Here is a 21,051-nt window from a genome sequence, read left to right on the forward strand (position 1 = left end):
TAAACAGAGCAGTTTTTTTTTCTTTAATCCATTAAGTTTACATCAAACTTGTAGAGACACTATAATATCTCTTAGGGCTTGTTTCTGCCTGCTAGGATTATGAAACAAATACTTTGTCATAAGGGAGAGCGAGAGCGTCATCCCTTTTAATATTATGTTACTCATGACCATAGTACCAATTAGCGAGAGGGTGATCCAAGATCTGAATTCCTTTTAAGTAAAAATCTAAATGAAAAAAACAGTATGAAAAGAAAAAAATGGGGACAAGGACACATCTCAATAGATGGGAACTATCAGATACTGAAGCTTTTTTTTTTAATTGACCCATATCTTGGTCTCTGCTAATGTGCAAAATAAAAACCATATTTTTTCAGCTACCTGCCAGTTGCTAAGAAAAAGAAAAGAAAAGACTGAGTTATGATTGCCAACATTTTTGTAGTCTTCAGAAGTACATCTTAATGGTCAGCAGAAAGAGAATGTCCTATTTCCTTCAAGAGCTTTTGTGCAATTTCAGCAGCATAATGTAAAAAGGAAGCATAATTTAAAACACAAGACTGTGCCTTGGCTCACTTTGTCATAAACCAAAGGAATACAAAGTTATTTACACCCATCACTACAGGAAATCAAAAGCAGAGGCAGTGTGTTTGCTGGGGGGTATGAGTAGAATGGCTGCTATTTTCTCCACTACTGCTTTGTTTCATAGTTTTACATTGCTTATTTCAATTTTTCCACTTGAATTTGTTCTATGGCAACAAGGGATATGAATAGAGAACTGAGATACCTCTGGGCATTCCAAAATTCTCTTGCTTTTGAACGTGCTGAACTGCTGCTGGATAGAAATAACACTTCTGGATGTATTTCCAAGCACTGGGCGGTAGCACCAACTAAAACGGGAGGGTATTCTAGTCATAAAGGGAACTGGAATGACTGTTTGCGCCAATCAGTTCAAAGTTAGACATGTGGAAATGCCCATCCTAGAGCAGCTATTCTTTGAAGAAGTGGAAAGCCAGTTGTGCAGTGTCTAATGTTTGTGCCCTGCAGTAGTCATTGTAATGGGGATTTCCAGAAGGCACCTGCCTAATCTGGGAAAAATGATGGAAGGATTCATTTCCAGCAAAAGGCAGATTACATGTTGACTGTCCAAAATATCACATTATTATTGGACAGAAAATTAGATGAGACTTGCAGTGCAATAGAGCGGAAGAAAATGTGAAATTGGACTCCAGTCACAGAGTTAACAAGTCAAGGATTAGGGAAGTGATTGATATGTCTCTATGTGGCCATAGTGAAACCAAGTGGAATACTTTCTTCAGAAATGAAGTTGAGCTAAATTGATCCTTATTTTCCTTGTTCATATTGTGTTTCGGTTTTTTTCATCTTCATTCTCCAGGTATTTCGCCTTCCTGTCCAGGAATGTGCTAGTTACTCAAACTGTACTCTGTGTACTCAAGCACAGGATCCTTACTGCGGCTGGTGTGTAATAGAGGGGAAGTAAGTATTGTTGATATTTTGCACATGGTGTATAGTGTAGTGTGTGTGGGCTGACACTGTTCACGGACAAAGTCCTTATATGGCTGGGTGTAACAGGCAAGCAAATAAGACAGCAAGGAAGAGAACTGCTAATACCCATAACATATATAAATCAGTCAAACACAGTTTTATTTTGAATTACTCTATAGTGCAAGGCATCGTATGCTGAGCTCACAGCTAATCACAGGAGTATAAGAACTGACACTTGACTGACTTATCTATGAAGGTAACTAAATTAATATTCACAAATATGTATTCTTCTTTGAGTGATGGTCCCTATTGTATTCCATTTAGGGTTATGCGCCTGAACTGCCTCATGGATTCGCGCAAGGCAAAAAAGGGCGCAGTGGGCTGGCGGCGTCTCCAGTTCCTTCTCATTGCTGCATGGTCCCAGTCAGAGCTTCTGTTCTATCTCCTTGTGATGCACTTTCCAAAACTTTACAAGAAGACTCTTAGTACTGTTCATAGTTTAGATTTATTATTTTGTTTTGTATTTTTTGTTAGATTTTTCCTTCTTCGTAGTAGATTTAGGACTTGGGAAGCCGATTTGGCAGGGTTTCCAGCCAAACTTCCCTCCCACCCAACCCCAACCACCTAGGCTTAGGTGGCTTAGGTACTAGATTATGCCAAAGAAGATTTATGGATTCAAAATCTGTGCTCCCTGCTCATTTTCCATCTGCGATGAGCACCAACGCTGTTTGTACTGCTTGGGGGAATCCCACATTTCTTTCTCCTCCCATACTCAAGAAAACTGGGCTCTCCACCTCAGGAAACACATCATGGAGTTTGCCTTAGGACCGGCATTGGAGCCTGGCCGTGGAACCCCCCGGTACATCGGTCTGAACAGGCGGAGAGCACTCCCCCTATTGTGGAACCTTCATTGGGCTTCACCGGTACAAGTGCGAAGGACCCCGTGCCAGGCCTAGCCGTGATCCAAGAAAGTATGCACATGGGCATGGCAGTGTATCGTCCTCCAAGTCTAAGAAGGACTTCTTATCCGTGAGTTCCAGCCACAGAGGAATCAAGACTGAACAACCACAAGACTGAAAAACGGCCATGCTGATCACCGGATCCATCGATACCAATTATGGATCCTGCAACTCTGCCTGCTCCAGCTCCATCAGTGCCAAGGGAGCCATCCGTCTCCAGACAGATGCATATACTGGTGCCAGGTCCTCCTGCAAAACGGACCATTGACCCCTGGGAGACTCGTAAGTGTTCTGGGTCCACACGAGTTGTTTGCACCAAAAGAGCTATGGGCTCCACGTGCCCTGATCCGATTATCAGCTTGCAGTGATTTGTCTCCCGCTTGTTCCCACCACCCCCCTTTCTGGTGGTTCTGAAGGCACCATGATTTGAAGACGTTTCCAGCTCCTCTGATTCAGATGATATGGCATGTAGGAAAGATATCAGGAGGGCCAAATCGCACCTGGAGCTGCAGCTAGCAAGAGATGTCAAGAGTAACAAGAAGGGTTTCTTCAGGTATGTTGGCAACAAGAAGAAAGCCAAGGAAAGTGTGGGCCCCTTACTGAATGAGGGAGGCAAGCTAGTGACAGAGGATGTGGAAAAAGCTAATGTACTCAATGCTTTTTTTGCCTCTGTTTTCACTAACAAGGTCAGCTCCCAGACTGCTGTGCTGGGCATCACAAAATGGGGAAGAGATGGCCAGCCCTCTGTAGAGATAGAGGTGGTTAGGGACTATTTAGAAAAGCTGGACGTGCACAAGTCCATGGGGCCGGACGAATTGCATCCGAGAGTGCTGAAGGAATTGGCGGCTGTGATTGCAGAGCCCTTGGCCATTATCTTTGAAAACTCGTGGCGAACGGGGGAAGTCCCGGATGACTGGAAAAAGGCTAATGTAGTGCCCATCTTTAAAAAAGGGAAGAAGGAGGATCCTGGGAACTACAGGCCAGTCAGCCTCACCTCAGTCCCTGGAAAAATCATGGAGCAGGTCCTCAAAGAATCAATCCTGAAGCACTTAGAGGAGAGGAAAGTGATCAGGAACAGTCAGCATGGATTCACCAAGGGAAGGTCATGCCTGACTAATCTAATCGCCTTTTATGATGAGATTACTGGTTCTGTGGATGAAGGGAAAGCAGTGGATGTATTGTTTCTTGACTTTAGCAAAGCTTTTGACACGGTCTCCCACAGCATTCTTGTCAGCAAGTTAAGGAAGTATGGGCTGGATGAATGCACTATAAGGTGGGTAGAAAGCTGGCTAGATTGTCGGGCTCAACGGGTAGTGATCAATGGCTCCATGTCTAGTTGGCAGCCGGTGTCAAGTGGAGTGCCCCAGGGGTCGGTCCTGGGGCCCGTTTTGTTCAATATCTTCATAAATGATCTGGAGGATGGTGTGGATTGCACTCTCAGCAAATTTGCGGATGATACTAAACTGGGAGGAGTGGTAGATACGCTGGAGGGGAGGGATAGGATACAGAAGGACCTAGACAAATTGGAGGATTGGGCCAAAAGAAATCTAATGAGGTTCAATAAGGATAAGTGCAGGGTCCTGCACTTAGGATGGAAGAATCCAATGCACCGCTACAGACTAGGGACCGAATGGCTTGGCAGCAGTTCTGCGGAAAAGGACCTAGGGGTGACAGTGGACGAGAAGCTGGATATGAGTCAGCAGTGTGCCCTTGTTGCCAAGAAGGCCAATGGCATTTTGGGATGTATAAGTAGGGGCATAGCGAGCAGATCGAGGGACGTGATCGTTCCCCTCTATTCGACACTGGTGAGGCCTCATCTGGAGTACTGTGTCCAGTTTTGGGCCCCACACTACAGGAAGGATGTGGATAAATTGGAAAGAGTACAACGAAGGGCAACAAAAATGATTAGGGGTCTAGAGCACATGACTTATGAGGAGAGGCTGAGGGAGCTGGGATTGTTTAGTCTGCAGAAGAGAAGAATGAGGGGGGATTTGATAGCTGCTTTCAACTACCTGAAAGGGGGTTTCAAAGAGGATGGCTCTAGACTGTTCTCAATGGTAGCAGATGACAGAACGAGGAGTAATGGTCTCAAGTTGCAATGGGGGAGGTTTAGATTGGATATTAGGAAAAACTTTTTCACTAAGAGGGTGGTGAAACACTGGAATGCGTTACCTAGGGAGGTGGTAGAATCTCCTTCCTTAGAGGTTTTTAAGGTCAGGCTTGACAAAGCCCTGGCTGGGATGATTTAACTGGGACTTGGTCCTGCTTTGAGCAGGGGGTTGGACTAGATGACCTTCTGGGGTCCCTTCCAACCCTGATATTCTATGATTCTATGATTCTATGATGTCCAACACAGTCCACTGGTTCTGTTTTGGAAGCACGACTACCAGAAGGTTTTGATGGTACCGTGGCAGTTCTCCATCTTGCCTTACTTACAGAGCTGGGGTATCCAACTCCGTGGTTACAGGCTATGGGTCAGCCAACAGCAGGGTCAACCAGCTTGGACAAACTGGAACTTGTGGCCCCAAAATTCACCCTTCGAACAGGCGTGCTTCCCATTGTCCACAACCGTAGTTGGGAGGCACTCCGATATAACGTTGGACGATGCACAGATTAGTCCAATTCCAATGGTACCAGAGGATCCAGAGAGGCATCCCTCATCTTCTCCAGATGTGGCCACCTTTTCAATCCCGTCCTCCCCACTGGATGACTATTGACAGTTCCAGGAACTTCTGTGGAGAATAGCCAACTTGCTAGGGATCCACTTGACAATCGGACAGTCAACACCAGCTGTGTGACATGTTGCCCACTTCAATACCAGCAAGGGTGGCCCTACCAATCAACGACACCATCCTCCAGCCAGCACGCACCCCAGCTATGTGTACACCCACCCTGAAAGAGGCTAAAAAGAGGTATTATGTTCTCCCCCAAAGGGTCAGAGTTCCTATTTTCTCATTCTCCATTGAACTCATGGATCATCCGGGCAGCGTCAGAAAATTCCAGCCACAACACCCTTGCTCCACCCCATCCAATAGAGAGGATAAGAGGCTAGACCTCATGGGCAGAAAGGTCTTCTCCTCGGCAGGACTCCAATTTCATATTTCAAATTACTTAGCCCCGATGAACAAATATGATTTTATTAACTGTGGGCGATTGGCTGAGTTCACAGACAAGCTACCTCACAAGATTACAATCAATTCCAGGCAGTTTTGCAAGAAGGCATGTTATTCACCACGTCCATGCTACAGGCCACAGTGGATTCTGCAGACACAGCTTTCCATATCTGGGCAATGGAGAATCCTGGTTACACACCTCTGGCTGCCCCAGGGAAGTGCAGAACATTATAGAGGACCTTTCATTCAACGAATCACATCTCTTCAATCAGAAGACAGATGAGACCCTGCACTCCCTAATGGACACTAGGGCCACTTTAAGATCTTTGGGTATCTGCACACCAGCACCCAAGAGGAAATTCTACCACTCAACCACAATCACATCGCGTCAGGGCTCCACCACCTACAAACCTCCTCAAAAACACCCTAAGGTACACAGACCCCGTCTGTCGGTATATACTGCCCAGTCATCCACGCAACACACCTATTTGTTGCGTAAGCGGTATTTCTGAGTGTCCTTAGAGAGCTGTCCACCACTCTCTGTACATCCTGCCTATCTCCTTTGGGGTGCCTCAAACTCTTTCTACCAGCATGGGAAGCAATAACAATGGATAAGTGGGTCCTAGATATTATTCAAAGCAGCTGTGTCCTAGAGTTTACAGCAATGCCCCCATCTCGCCCTCCACCTCAGTCCACATGCATGGAGCACCCTTTTGCTGAGGGAGCTGTGGAGCTTATCCCCGTCCCCTTTCAGGGAACAGGGTTCTAGCTGAGTTATGTCTTAGAACCCAAGAGAATGGAGGATGGAGACCAGTATTTAATCTTGACATCTCAACCATTCAGTTTCTAAACCAAGATTCCATCTGGTCACATTTGCAACAATCATTCCCTCACCAGAGAAAGGTATGTGGTTTACAACTCTTGATATGCAGGACGTCTACTTCCACATCAATATACACCTGACACACAGAAGGTTCCTGAGATTCAAGGTGAGACCTCGATATCTTTAATAGAGTGTTCTCCCATTTGGACTTACCACTGCCCCATGAGTGTTCACAAAAGTTTTCTTGGTGGTGGCAGCAGCTCATCTCAGACATCAGAGAATCCTCATTTTTCCCTATCTAGATGATTGATTGATAGCAGCACAGTCCAAGGAAGAAGCCTAGGAATTGACATGACAGCTGCTTCTACTCCTCTCCTCCCTCAGGATCAGCTTCAACATCGAAAAATCAATTTTATGCCCTACACGGTCCCTGGAGTTCCTAGGAGCTTGCACAGATGCGACTTCCACCCAAGCTTATCTGCCATGGGACGGATTCCAGAAAATGCAAGAACTAATCACTCTGGTCACATCCAACCCTTCAATTCTGGCCAAAATCTGTTTCTCATTTGGGACACATGGCGGCCTGCACATACGTCATACCCTTTGCTTTCCTGCACCTGCGCTCCTTCCAGCTCTGGCTACAAAAAGTCTACTCCCCTGTGCATCAATTTATGCACTCTTCTCAGCATACCACCAGGATGACCTTCCTCCCACCCTCATCCAATCATAGTGACAATCATAGTGGATGCATTTCTCATGGGCTGGGGCGCCCACATGGGCGACCGCATGATACAAGGCACATGGATGCCATAGGAGGCCAGGATGCACATAAACACATTGGAACCCTGGGCAGTACACAAAGCTGGCCAAACATTCCTGCCCATCATTCAGGGCTGACATGTTCTTATAATATCAGACAACACCACCAGGGTCTTCTACAAAAGGGATAGCTCAATGGTTTGAGCATTGGCCTGCTAAACCCAGGGTTGTGAGTTCAATCCTTGAGGGGACCATTTAGGGATCTGGGGCAAAAATTGGGAATTGGTCCTGCTCTGAGCAGGGGGTTGGACTAGATGACCTCCTGAGGTCCCTTCCAACTTCCTTCTATATTCTATGATAAACAAGCACGGGGGAACGAGACCCTGAGCCCTGTGTGTGGAAGCTGTACACCTCTGGGAATGGTCCATCACACATCATATCCTTTTGACTGTAGCCTACCTACCGGTTACCCAGAACATGATTGCCGATGGTCTCAGCAGAAACTTTGCAACCGACCATGAATGGAAGTTGCACGACTCTGTAATCACGGACATCTTTGGTCGGTGGGGAACCTTAGTGAGCGATCTTTTGGCATCCCACAATAATACCAAATGCACCCAGTATTGTTCAAGCAGAGGAATTGAACTCACTCAAAGGGAGATGCCCTATTCATCAGTTGGTCAGACCGGATGCAATACGCCTTCCCCGCCTTACCTCTTCTACCACAAGTAATCCACAAGATCAGATGAGAGATAGCAACAACTATCTTGATCACCCTCTTCTGGCCTTGCTAATTCTGGCTCCCACTTCTCCTCTGCGTGTCGAAGCACCCTCCACTCACACTTCGGATGTTCACAAAGCTACTGACTCAACAACACAACAGCAGACTCAGACACCCCAACCCACACACACTTCCATTGACTGCTTGGTTTTTGGATGGACGTCTCCACTAGCACAGGAATGCTCTCTGGCCGTTCAAGATGTCCTTTCAAGCAGCAGGAAAGACTCCACAAGACACTTGTATCAAGCCAAATAGACGTGTTTCACTTCCTGGGCTGCATGGCAGGGCCTTGTCCCTGAAATTGTGGGCATCCTGCTATTCTTGGAATATTTCCTCTATCTGAAGAACTCGGGACTTGCCCTCAGGTCCATTAAGGTGCATGCAACTACCATCAGCGCTTTACACCCACTGGTGGATGGACATTCCATTTTTACCCACCTCTTAACTGCGATTCTGGAAGGGCCTTCTGCGAAAATACCCTCCCACTCAGCCTATTGCCCTTCAATGGAACATTAACCTAGTCCTCTCCTCATTGACGACCACTCCCTTCAAACCTATGGCCTCATGCTTGCTGTCACTCTTGTCCATGAAAGTCACTTTCCTTGTTGCTATTACATTGGCTAGGAGGATTGGCAAACTGGGAGCCATGATGGCTAACCCCCCTTTCACCATTTTCCATAAAGACAAGGTCTCTTTATGCCTTCACCCCAAGTACCTACCCAAGATGGTTTCCCAATTCGACCTCAGTCAACCCCATACACTTTCCTTCCTTCTTCCCCAACCCTCACGCCTCTAATGAGCAATGGAGACTTGACTCAATAGATGTTCACAGGGTCTTGGGTTTTTATCTTGAGCAGATAAAGCCATTTTGGAAATCTCCTAGGCTTTTTGTAGCCATAGCAGAGAGAATGAAAGGGCAAGCCATTTCCACCCAGAGAATTTCCAAGTGAGTCTCAGGGTGCATTACACACTATCAATTATCAGGATGATCCCTACCTGAAGGGATTCAGGCCCATTCCATGGGAGTGCAAACATCAGCCACACTCCACAACATGCCCCTTGCAGACATATGCAAGACGACCCTGTGGAGTTCTGTACACACCTTTTCCACACATTATGTTCTAGTAGTGGTTCTCAACCAGGGGTCCAGGGCCCCCGGGGGGCCACGAGCAGGTTTCAGGGGGGCCGCTAAGCATGGCCAGCATTAAACTCACTAGGGCCTAGGGCAGAAAGCTGAAGCCCCACTACACAGGACTGTAGTCTGGGGCCCTGAGCCCTAACACCTGGGACTGAAGCTGAAGCCTGAGCAACTTAACTTCGTGGTGCCCCCTGTGGCATGGTGCCGCAGGCAACTGTCCTGCTTGCTACCCCTTAACGCTGGCCCTGTCTTTTATGTGGAGAAAAACAATTATTGTGGCACAGGTGGGCTGTGGAGTTTTTATAGCATGATGGGTGGGCCTCAGAAAGAAAAAGGTTGAGAATCCCTGTTCTAGTGCACGATTCCTCAATGAACACTTTTTTTTTCAGAGCAGCAGTCCTCGGTTCCACAATCTCCTCATGTCATCCTCTCACATAGGCACTCGCCTTCAGTGGAATACAGTAGGGACCATTACTCGAAGAAGAAAATGAAATTACTTCCCTGTAACTGGAGGTTCTTCAAGATGTGTGGTCCCTATCTATCCTCCAACAGCTCTGCGGTAGAGCAGGAACTGGAAATGCCGGTGGCTCGCCATGCCCTTTGTTGCCTCAGGCAAAACCACAAGGTCCTGCAGGTTACATGTGCAGGCCACTGAACAGTACTACTTGCAAAAGCTCTGGCTCCAGGCACATTGTGCATTGCACAATCCTCAGTGGAATACAGATAGGGACCACCCATCTCAAAAAACCTCCAGTTACAGGTAAGTAACTTAGTTATCTATGAATGTGCTGAGCAATCTTGGAATGTCTCTAGTTTTCACACTGCATTGATGGGGTTCAAACAGGGGGCTACAGCCTTATAGCTCTGCTTCTGACTGCTAGGTTAATTAGTCCCTTGGCATGAGCTGTTGGGGTTTCATAATATGAAGTGCTTGCTGTCCACACAAAGGGGTTATTTAATTGTGGTATGCAGATAAATTTCAGGCCTCTTGCTTCCTGTCTAAAAATTTGAACAATCACGTTAAGTTACAAGCTTGATGTGAAGCAGAACACGGAGTACCCCAGCGAAGGTTATGCATTCCATGCAGGTTTGTGTAATACACTGTTGCTTTATCAGTTTGTACGTTGGTAAGTATATATATAAACCTGGGGATTCAGAGTATATGAGCAAGTTCAACTTGAACTCCTCTTAGGCTTCTGGGAGATGAAGACTGTGTCATATATCATACAAATGGCAATTTTCCCTAGATTTCCCTTCAGGTTTCTCATATAACCTCTGACTTCAATATTGCAAAGTATTAATGGTCTCTGTGAAACCTGGGCAAACATGCATTTTTGTACATCTTCTAGTATTTTATTAATTTACAAGGAAACTCTAGAACTATTTTGAAGTTTTACTTAGTTACACCACATTATAAACCATGATCAGACACAGCACTTCACCAATTGTGTCTGTAGGTATAGATGTTTGTGTACCTACTCACACGCAGTTTGTATATGTACAATATTCAGAAGGTAGTGTGGCTATTAGAACTGTACAATGATTGTATTGTTACTTGAATGCTGTTATTTTAATATTAATATTTCAGTAAGTGTCCAGAGGCATTAATCAGGATTGGGCTCCATTGTGCTAGGTACCGTACAATAGGTGTAAATGGTGTACGAGGCTGACCCCAAGTTTTGGGGGGCCTATTCAGCTAACTCCCCTCCTATAACCAGGTCTGTCACCTCTTAGAACCAATGACACCTTCCTTGTCTGCCTCCTGTCTTCCATCTGTGACAATCCCCCTGACCTGTTAGTGAGACTCCACAGCCCCTGTTACCCCTGCCTCCTATGGTAGCTAAGAAAGAGAGAAGGTGGGCCTGGAGTGGATCTTTGAAGGAAGAGTCATAGCTAATAAATTCACTTACATTAATAGCCCTCTAATGCTGGAATCAGACAAGCCTACAGCCACAGTTCTGATGCTCTCTGAGTTTTATGGGTCAGCTGTGTGTCTGCTACTGTCACACCAGTAAAGACCTAAATTTTCCACTTGAACTGTAGAAATAGAAGACTGGTCCAGGAATTTAAAGTAGTATGTTAAGGCGTAGATGGAACTGATCTTATTTGGATGAACTGCAGGTAACTGGTCTATTCTGTGAGTTCTTTGTATTAAATATCATCTCTCTGTGGGATTGGATTGTCTAGTTTTATGGAATATAAAATGGCTTATCGGTAAATATTTGTGTTTTGCTTTATCATCCAGATGTCTTACAAGCAGCTTTTGTGTTATAATTAAATACCTCTTTTAACTGAAAGCAAAATTGTCAATACCTAATTTTTTTTGAAGAAGTTGTCTTTTAAAACAGAGAACACTGATCTTAATCAGCTTTGTATTAGATATTTATATTGTTGTTTTTTTTTTTATCAGGTGCACAAGGAAGATAGACTGTAAAAGGGCTAATAAGCCGAACCATTGGCTGTGGAGTCCAGATGGTGTATGCATGACTATTACTAGTGCACATCCTCAAAATATGAGCCACAAAGCCCCTGGCAAGGTATGAAAAATAGACTTTTTGCCTATTGTATGCTTAAAGCACACATACAGTTGCTATAAGTAGCATATCAGAAAAATACATATCGATATATATTTGTTTGTAGTGGTTATTTGAAATAGTATTGAAAGAAGCCTACATCTACTCTTTTAGCTGCCATTTTTGCAGGCTGCAATTACAAAGAAGTGTGGTTTTTAACTTTAGCTGTATACGAAAGTGGCACATGCTATTATGGTTGTCAAAATGCCTCTGTCTGAGGCTAGGCTACGTTTGTATTATGGGGAATAGGTTTTTTTAAGTTGAAGTTAATTGATTAAACTTGTGTAGCTTTTGTTTATTTTTCTGTTTATAAAATGCACTTATCCAGTATGTTCTATAAGCACATGTATGAAACATTAAAATAATACACAACTCATTAATGTTAATTAAATGGGCCATCTCCAAGAGGGTTCCATGCCCTCTCAGTACCCACTTGCAGCTCACTTAGGCAGAAATTTGAGTCAACAGTTGAGCCTTAAACCATGCTTTGATAGTCAACTAGTAATAGGAACACAGGAATTGTCATATTGGGTCAGACTAGTGGTCCATCTAGTTCAGTGTCCTGTCTCTGGGAGTGCCAGATACCAGGTGCCTCAGAGGAAGGTACAAAAAGCTCTGCACTAAATCAGTATGACCCCAATTAGTTAGAGGTTAGCTTTTAAGCCCTGAAGCATGAGAGTTCATATCTGTTCCAAAACCCTTGCATTTTGTTTTAGTATTTACTGTTACAACTCTGGGTATTCCTCATTATTCATATAAATATCTAATCCCTTTTTGAATCCTGCTGAAGTCTTGAAAGTCAGGCTCTGATGGACCAGTGGAAGCAAGCTGCTGAGTTGGGATCACTGATAATACCCTTTCACTGTCCCCAGATAATGAAAACTATTAGTGAAAGTGTCCCATTTGATCAGGATTGATATGGTGGAGAGCAGAGAGAGTGAGAGAAGACACTCAAACCATATTGAGCTCCATTAGATAAAAATCTACAACTTGAATTGTACCTGAAAGTGAACAGAAAGCCAGGTCTCCCTTTGGACAACAGGTTTTATGTATTCTCTGTGGGTAATACACTAAAGCAAGCAGGCAGATACATTCTGCTCGAGCTGAGACTTCCCAAGTGGTCTTTGACTCTAGCTCTATTCTAGAATGCTTTGTGATAACCCAATCAGGAGGTAAGTAAGGTGTGAGTGTCCATAGGGAGCTGACCATTTTAATAAATCCATTGCTGGAGAATAATCTAAAAGAAAATCGTCTGTCTGGGAAAAAGGAACAATCAAAAGAAAAGAATGAAAAGAACATGGAAATCACTATCCTCCATTTAATTTACTCTTTCCTGTAATACATCCAAGCTTTTTATTGTAGTCCATCTACTCACCACAGATATGCTGTAATTCCTGCAGTAAGATATCTCAGAGGGGAAAAAGAGGTTATCTAATTACTGACTGTAGTACCAGTGGCCGTGGAAAAGGGGGATAATGAGAAACTATAAAAACAGAACCAGTAATTAACATACCAGTTTCCTGGAGCATCAAAATCCATAAAAGCACCCGGTTTCCATCTTAATCTGTCTCTGACCTTGCTCATTTTTGTTTGAGTGGTGGTTGTTTTTTGTGACATTTTTTCTAAAGTAGAATTATGCCTTTGTGTTTCCAGGTAGAACTGACTGTAAGTCCGTTGCCAGAGTTAACTGAAAGTGACATGCTTTGGTGTCAGTTTGGTGAAACAACCAATATTGCAGAGCTGAGAGATGGGACTATTATCTGTGATCCTCCCACTACAATTCCTCCCACTCCAAAAGGTCAAGGTAAGGACATTGTGCTGCCTTCCATTTATTTTATGTGGGATGATCGATACTATTGTAATCCTCCATTATCTATCATTTGCTTATAAGTTTTTCCAAGGTCAACCCATTGGGCTGAATTTTTTTCTTTTCTTGATCTCTTCCTAGTTTCAGCAAAAAAAAACAGTGAAGTCACTTCCATACATGAGGTTAGTGGAAAAATAGTTCGGTCAAAGTTAAGTTTTTCCAACTATTTTTTGAGCAGCTCTAGCACTTCCAGTGTTTGCAGCAGGAACTTGAAATGAGGCAGATGGGATCAGAGATGTGTCTTTTCCTGTACTCATGAAAATCTGTCTCGATTTGACTGACTTATCAGTCCCCCCTAAATTGATATTTGCACATGTGCAATAGAGCTTGTTCAGCGCTTGCTCCTAAATTTTATGAATTTCCAAAGTGTGCCTGCCTGTTTCCTTGCACCACAGACCATCCTTTCTCATCTGGCAGTTCCCTGCCTTATTCACTACACACCTTTCAAATTCTGTAACAAACTAGATAGGGGTCCTGCAGGAAAAAGTAGCATGCCATGTAATTAAAGATGCTATCATAATTCTGCATCCCTGTTTGTATGCAGTCGGTTTCCATGAGAAATCATAGTTCTTCTGGGATTTTCTAGCTATTGAGCGCTTGACTTCATAGCAATGTTCCCCTAACATGTATTCTTTTTCGAGTGCTTGCTCATGTCGATTCCATTCTGGGTGTTCATGCGAACACGTGTGCGGCCATTGCACATTTTTGCCTTAGCAGTACCCGTAGGGCTGGCTGTAGCACCCTCTGGAGAGCTGCACTCATGCTGCGGTATATCAGGCACTGCTGTCCCTACACCCTCTAAGTTCCTTCTTACCTCCCGTGGCGGTCAGTCCTCATGGTCAGTCGGAGTGTCTTTCTTGCTTAGCAAGAGCTAGCGATTTCTCCTTTTGAACTTTTTGCCTTAGGGCCTTTGTACATAGTTTGCATATAGTAGTGTTAAGTGGTTGTTAAGTGTGTGCTTGTTAGTAGTTAGGGTCCCAGCCAGGACTTTGCCCCAGGCGGGGCATGCCCCGGTCTCCCAGGTTTGTCCTTGTCCATGTTGATAAACATGGTTGATGTAGTTTGACTCCAATCAGCACATAAAGTGTTATGGGAAACCTATCAGGAGCATTGGAGTAATCAAGGCATCTAGAAATAATAGAGGCCTCTGAATTTCTCACGAATCCATCTGAGAGAGCCTTCAGAACCAATATGAAGATGTTCAAAAGCCTCACAGGCACCACAGCAGAAGGCAAACTGTAACCACCAATGGCAATGGAATGATTTCTAGTAGAACTGACAAAAATCCAGACACAACCATTTAGTCTAGAGAAGCTCCACCAAGTTGAAATCATCCACACTGCTTTTAGTTGTGAAAAATTCCAATGCATTCTAATTGGAAGGACACCGATTTGCAGATCTCATTTTAAGTTGTCTCTGCAGTATGAGTTGAATACAAACCTAACTGAAATTTTCCATGAAACCAATGGTAGGCAAAGTGATCTTACAGCCAAGCTGCCATCACTCTTTTCAAGAAATTATTTGAGGAAAGCACAGTTTGCAATTGCTCAATAGCTTGTGAAATAGCTTGTCACAGGAGTTTAATGATTTCTGCAAGAGGAATTGTAAAGATCCTCATTGCAGAAAGCCCCAGTTTCTAAAGATAGGTTTTCTATTCTTTGCTCAGTAATGATCCAGATTAGAAATACATTCATGGGGAAGTTATGTACGATGAGCCAAAGGTTCAAAGTGCTAGTTTAATATTTCAGGCATTACTGTGGTTACTGAATAACTTGTACAAGGTTGACTTGTTCTAATTCATATGAGTTTATAGAGTTTGATGCACAAGTCGTACAAGCAATTTTACAGGAAGAAATATCCATACTTTATGAAAATATTTTCTTAAAAATAACTCTATCGTTTTTTTCTTCTGTATTCAATCCTCATTTTCCTTATTACCTAAGTTTTCATCATTCTAGTACATTCTTAAGGCATTTCCATATTGTAATACTATTCTGTAATGTTGCTTACTTACTGTTTCTCTTTATGTATCCCATCCTATATCTTTGTACCATCAGTTACTGAAAATTTAGTAAACATTAAGAACAAATAAAATTAGTTATATCATGAGTGTGAAAGTTTTAATCTTGTGATTCCAGTTAGGTGTTTGTTTTACATCCTGAACAAATAATAAAAACATCATAGAATCATAGAATATCAGGGTTGGAAGAGACCTCAGGAGGTCATCTAGTCCAACCCCCTGCTCAAAGCAGGACCAATCCCCAACTAAATCATCCCAGCCAGGGCTTTGTCAAGCCTGACCTTAAAAACCTCTAAGGAAGGAGATTCCACCACCTCCCTAGGTAACGTATTCCAGTGTTTCACCACCCTCCTAGTGAAAAAGTTTTTCCTAATATCCAACCTAAACCGCCCCCACTGCAACTTGAGACCATTACTCCTCGTTCTGTCATCTGCTACCACTGAGAACAGTCTAGATCCATCCTCTTTGGAACCCCCTTTCAGGTAGTTGAAAGCAGCTATCAAATCCCCTCTCATTCTTCTCTTCCTCAGACTAAACAATCCCAGTTCCCTCAGCCTCTCCTCATAAGTCATGTGTTCCAGTCCCCTAAACATTTTTGTTGCCCTCTGCTGGACTCTTTCCAGTTTTTCCACATCCTTCTTGTAGTATGGAGCCCAAAACTGGACACAGTACTCCAGATGAGGCCTCACCAATGTCGAATAGAGGGGAACGATCACGTCCCTTGATCTGCTGGCAATGCCCCTACTTATACATCCCAAAATGCCATTGGCCTTCTTGGCAACAAGGGCATACTGTTGACTCATATCCAGCTTCTCGTCCACTGTAACCCCTAGGTCCTTTTCTGCAGAACTGCTGCCTAGCCACTTGGTCCCTAGTCTGTAGCGGTGCATGGGATTCTTCCATCCTAAGTGCAGGACTCTGCACTTGTCCTTGTTGAACCTCATCATATTTCTTTTGGCCCAATCCTCTAATTTGTCTAGGGCCCTCTGTATCCTATCCCTACCCTCCAGCGTATCTACCTCTCCTCCCAGTTTAGTGTCATCTCCAGACTTGCTGAGGATGCAATCCACACCATCCTCCAGATCATTAATGAAGATATGGAACAAAACCGGCCCGAGGAGTGACCCTTGGGTCACTCGACATTGGTGCCAACTAGACATGGAGTAATTGATCACTACCCGTTGAGCCCGACAGTCTAGCCAGCTTTCTATCCACCTTGTAGTACATTCATCCAGCCCATACTTGTTTAACTTGTTGGCAAGAATACTGTGGGAGACCATGTCAAAAGCTTTGCTAAAGTCAAGGAACAACACATCCACTGCTTTCTCATCATCCACAGAGCCAGTTATCTCGTCATAGAAGGCAATTAGATTAGTCAGGCATGACTTGCCCTTGGTGAATCCATGCCGACTGTTTCTGATCACTTTCCTCTCCTCTAAGTGCTTTAGAATTGATTCCTTGAGGATCTGCTCCATGATTTTTCCAGGGACTGAGGTGAGGCTGACTGGCCTGTAGTTCCCAGGATACTCTTTCTTCCCTTTTTTAAAGATGGGTTCTACCTTAGCCTTTTTCCAGTCATCCGGGACCTACCCCGATGGCCATGAGTTTTCAAAGATAATGGCCAATGGCTCTGCAATCACATCTGCCAATTCCTTTAGCACTCTCAGATGCAGCACATCCGGCCCCATGGACTTGTGTTCGTCCAGGTTTTCTAAATAGTCCCAAACCGCTTCTTTCTCCACAGAGGGCTGGTTACCTCCTCCCCATGCTGTGGTACCCAGTGCAGTAGTCTGGGAGCTGACCTTATTCGTGAAGACAGAGGCAAAAAAAGCATTGAGTACATTAGCTTTTTCCACATCCTCTGTCACTAGGTTGCCTCCCTCATTCAGTAAGGGGCCCACACTTCCCTTGACTTTCTTCTTGTTGCTAACATACCTGAAGAAACCCTTCTTGTTACTCTTAACATCTCTTGCTAGCTGCAACTCCAGGTGTGATTTGGCCTTCCTGATTTCACTCCTGCATGCCTGAGCAATATTTGTATACTCTTCCCTGGTCATTTGTCCAATCTTCCACTTCTTGTAATCTTCTTTTTTGTGTTTAAGATCAGCAAGGATTTCACGGTTAAGCCAAGCTGGTCGCCTGCCATATTTACTATTCTTTCTACACATCGTGATGGTTTGTCCCTGTAACCTCAATAAGGATTCTTTAAAATACAGCCAGCTCTCCTGGACTCTCTTTCCCCTCATGTTATTCTCCTAGGGGATCCTGCCCTTCAGTTCCCTGAGGGAGTCAAAGTCTGCTTTTCTGAAGTCCAGGGTCTGTATTCTGCGGCTCTCCTTTCTTCCTTGTGTCAGGATCCTGAACTCGACCATCTCATAGTCACGGCCTCCCAGGTTCCCATCCACTTTTGCTTCCCTTACTAATTCTTCCCAGTTTGTGAGCAGCAAGTCAAGAAAAGCTCTGCCCCTAGTTGGTTCCTCCAGCACTTGCACCAGGAAATTGTCCCCTACACTTTCCAAAAACTTCCTGGATTGTCTGTGCACCACTGTATTGCTCTCCCAGCAGATAGCAGGGAGATTGAAGTCTCCCATGAGAACCAGGGCCTGCGATCTAGTAAATTCTGTTAGTTGCCTGAAGAAAGCCTTGTCCACCTCATCCCTCTGGTCCAGTGGTCTATAGCAGACTCCCACCATGACACCACCCTTGTTGCTCACACTTCTAAACTTAATCCAGAGACTCTCAGGTTTTTCTGCAGTTTCATACCGGAGCTCTGAGCAGTCATACTGCTCTCTTACATACAATGCAACTCCCCCACCCTTTCTGCCCTGCCTGTCCTTCCTGAACCGTTTATATCCATCCATGACAGTACTCCAGTCATGTGAGTTATCCCACCAAGTCTCTGTTGTTCCAATCACATCATAATTCCTTGACTGTGCCAGGACTTCCAGTTCTCTCTGCTTGTTTCCCAGGCTTCTTGCATTTGTGTATAGGCACTTGAGATAGCTTGCTGTTTGTCCTGCTTTCTTAATATGAGGCAGGAGCCCTCCCCTCTTGCGCTCTCCTGCTCGTGCTTCCTCCCGGTATCCCACATTCTCACTTACCTCAGGGCTTTGGTCTCCTTCCCCCGGTGAACCTAGTTTAAAGCCCTCCTCACTAGGTTAGCCAGCCTGCTTGTGAAGATGCTTTTCCCTCTCTTCGTTAGGTAGAGCCCACCGCTGCCTAGCACTCCCCCTTCTTGGAACATCATCCCATGGTCAAAGAATCCAAAGCCTTCTCTCCAACACCACCTGTGTAGCCATTCGTTGACTTCCACGATTCGACGGTCTCTACCCAGGCCTTTTCCTTCTACAGGGAGGATGGACAAGAACACCACTTGCGCCTCAAACTCCTTTATCCTTCTTCCCAGAACCATGTAGTCTGCAGTGATCTACTCAAGGTCATTCTTGGCTGTATCATTGGTACCCACATGGAGAAGCAGGAAGGGGTAACAATCCGAGGGCTTGATTAGTCTCGGCAGTCTCTGTCACATCGTGAATCCTAGCTCCTGGCAAGCAGCAGGCTTCTTGGTTTTCCTGGTCGGGGCGGCAGATAAATGACTCAGTCCCCCTGAGGAGAGAGTCCCCGACCACCACCACCCACCTCCTTCTCTTGGAGCAGTGGTTGTGGAACCCCCATCCCTAGGACAGTGCATCTCATGCCTTCCTATCGGTGGAGTCTCCTTCTGTTCCCTTCCCTCAGATGTGTCATCTGGCCCACTCTCCGCATTAGTACCTGTGGAGAGAACATGAAAACGGTTGCTTACCTATATCTGCGTTGCTGGTACATGGACACTCCCCTTTCTTCTTCTAGAGGTCACATGCTGCCAAATTTCTTCACCATCCTCCTGTCCCCACTGCACAGCCTGCTCTGAATCTTCAGAATATTGTGTCCATAGAAGCATATCCTGACATCTGTGCAGGAAATCTTCAGTTTCTCCTTTACAATGCAGGGTCGATACTTGTTTCTCCCGACCTTGAACCTTCTCTTCCAATATGGAGACCAGCCTGCACTTTGTACAGACAAAGTCGCTTCTGTCCTGTGGAAGAAAGACAAACATGACACATCCAGTGCAGGTCACAACAGCTGAACACTCCCCATCCATATTACCTTACTTCTACGAGCTTCCTCAATATTGTAGTGACTGCTCAGAGAAGCTGGCAAGATGTAAGCCTCAGTGGGCTCTCCCCAGGCGAACTCCCAGGCAAACTCCCTCTGTTAGCCTCTCTGCTGTTCACTGCTCAGCTGGTTCACAACTGACTGGCTTTTTATAACGGTTAGGCCCACTCAAGGCTCACCTGGAACAAAGCATTCCCAATTCACACTTTTCAAACAACCAATCAAGCACACGATCATTACACCATTCTACACAAGAGCTAAAAGAAAAGGAGTACTTGTGGCACCTTAGAGACTAACAAATTTATTTGAACATAAGCTTTCGTGAGCTACAGCTCACTTCATTGGATATATTTGGTGGAAAATAGAGTGCGGAGATTTATATACACACACAGAGAACATGAAACAATGCGTTTTATCATACACACTGTAAGGAGAGTGATCACTTAAGATGAGCCATCACCAGCAGCGGGGGGGGGGGAAAGGAGGAAAACTTTTCATGGTGAAAAGCAAGGTAGGCTATTTCCAGCAGTTAACCAGAATATCTGAGGAACAGTGGGGGGGAGAAATAACATGGGGAAATGGTTTTACCTTGTGTAATGACTCATCCATTCCCAGTCTCTATTCAAGCCTAAGTTAATTGTATCCAGTTTGCAAATTAATTCCAATTCATCAGTCTCTCGTTGGAGTCTGTTTTTGAAGTTTTTTTGTTGAAGGATAGCCACCCTCAGGTCTGTAATCGAGTGACCGGAGAGATTGAAGTGTTCTCCGACTGGTTTTTGAATGTTATAATTCTTGACGTCTGATTTGTGTCCATTCATTCTTTTACGTAGAGACTGTCCAGTTTGACCAATGTACATGGCAGAGGGGCATTGCTGGCACATGATGGCATATATCACATTGGTAGATGCGCAGGTGAACGAGCCTCTGATAGTGTGGCTGATGTGATTAGGCCCTATGATGGTGTCCCCTGAATAGATATGTGGACAGAGTTGGCAATGGGCTTTGTTGCAAGGATAGGTTCCTGGGTTGGTGGTTCTGTTGTGTGGTGTGTGGTTGCTGGTGAGTATTTGCTTCAGATTGGGGGGCTGTCTGTAAGCAAGGACTGGCCTGTCTCCCAAGATCTGTGAGAGTGATGGGTCGTCCTTCAGGATAGGTTGTAGATCCTTGATGATGCGTTGGAGAGGTTTTAGTTGGGGGCTGAAGGTGATGGCTAGTGGCGTTCTGTTATTTTCTTTGTTGGGCCTGTCCTGTAATAGGTGACTTCTGGGTACTCTTCTGGCTCTGTCAATCTGTTTTTTCACTTCAGCAGGTGGGTATTGTAGTTGTAAGAATGCATGATAGAGATCTTGTAGGTGTTTGCCTC

General features: G+C 44.7%; 1 protein-coding gene across 2 annotated transcripts in view; it reads left to right on the top strand.

Annotated features, from left to right (window-relative positions):
- The window catches only part of PLXNB2 (plexin B2), a 362,828-nt gene that overhangs the window by 269,246 nt on the left and 72,531 nt on the right, over positions 1-21,051 (top strand). For both annotated transcript variants that reach the window (XM_043495909.1, XM_043495912.1), the window contains 3 exons: positions 1,391-1,491; positions 11,484-11,610; positions 13,300-13,450. In XM_043495909.1, the coding sequence (XP_043351844.1) occupies positions 1,391-1,491; positions 11,484-11,610; positions 13,300-13,450 (379 nt within the window). The remainder of the gene's footprint in view (positions 1-1,390; positions 1,492-11,483; positions 11,611-13,299; positions 13,451-21,051) is intronic.

Source organism: Dermochelys coriacea, chromosome 1, assembly GCF_009764565.3.
Source record: "Dermochelys coriacea isolate rDerCor1 chromosome 1, rDerCor1.pri.v4, whole genome shotgun sequence".
Classification (NCBI taxonomy): Eukaryota; Metazoa; Chordata; order Testudines; family Dermochelyidae; genus Dermochelys; species Dermochelys coriacea.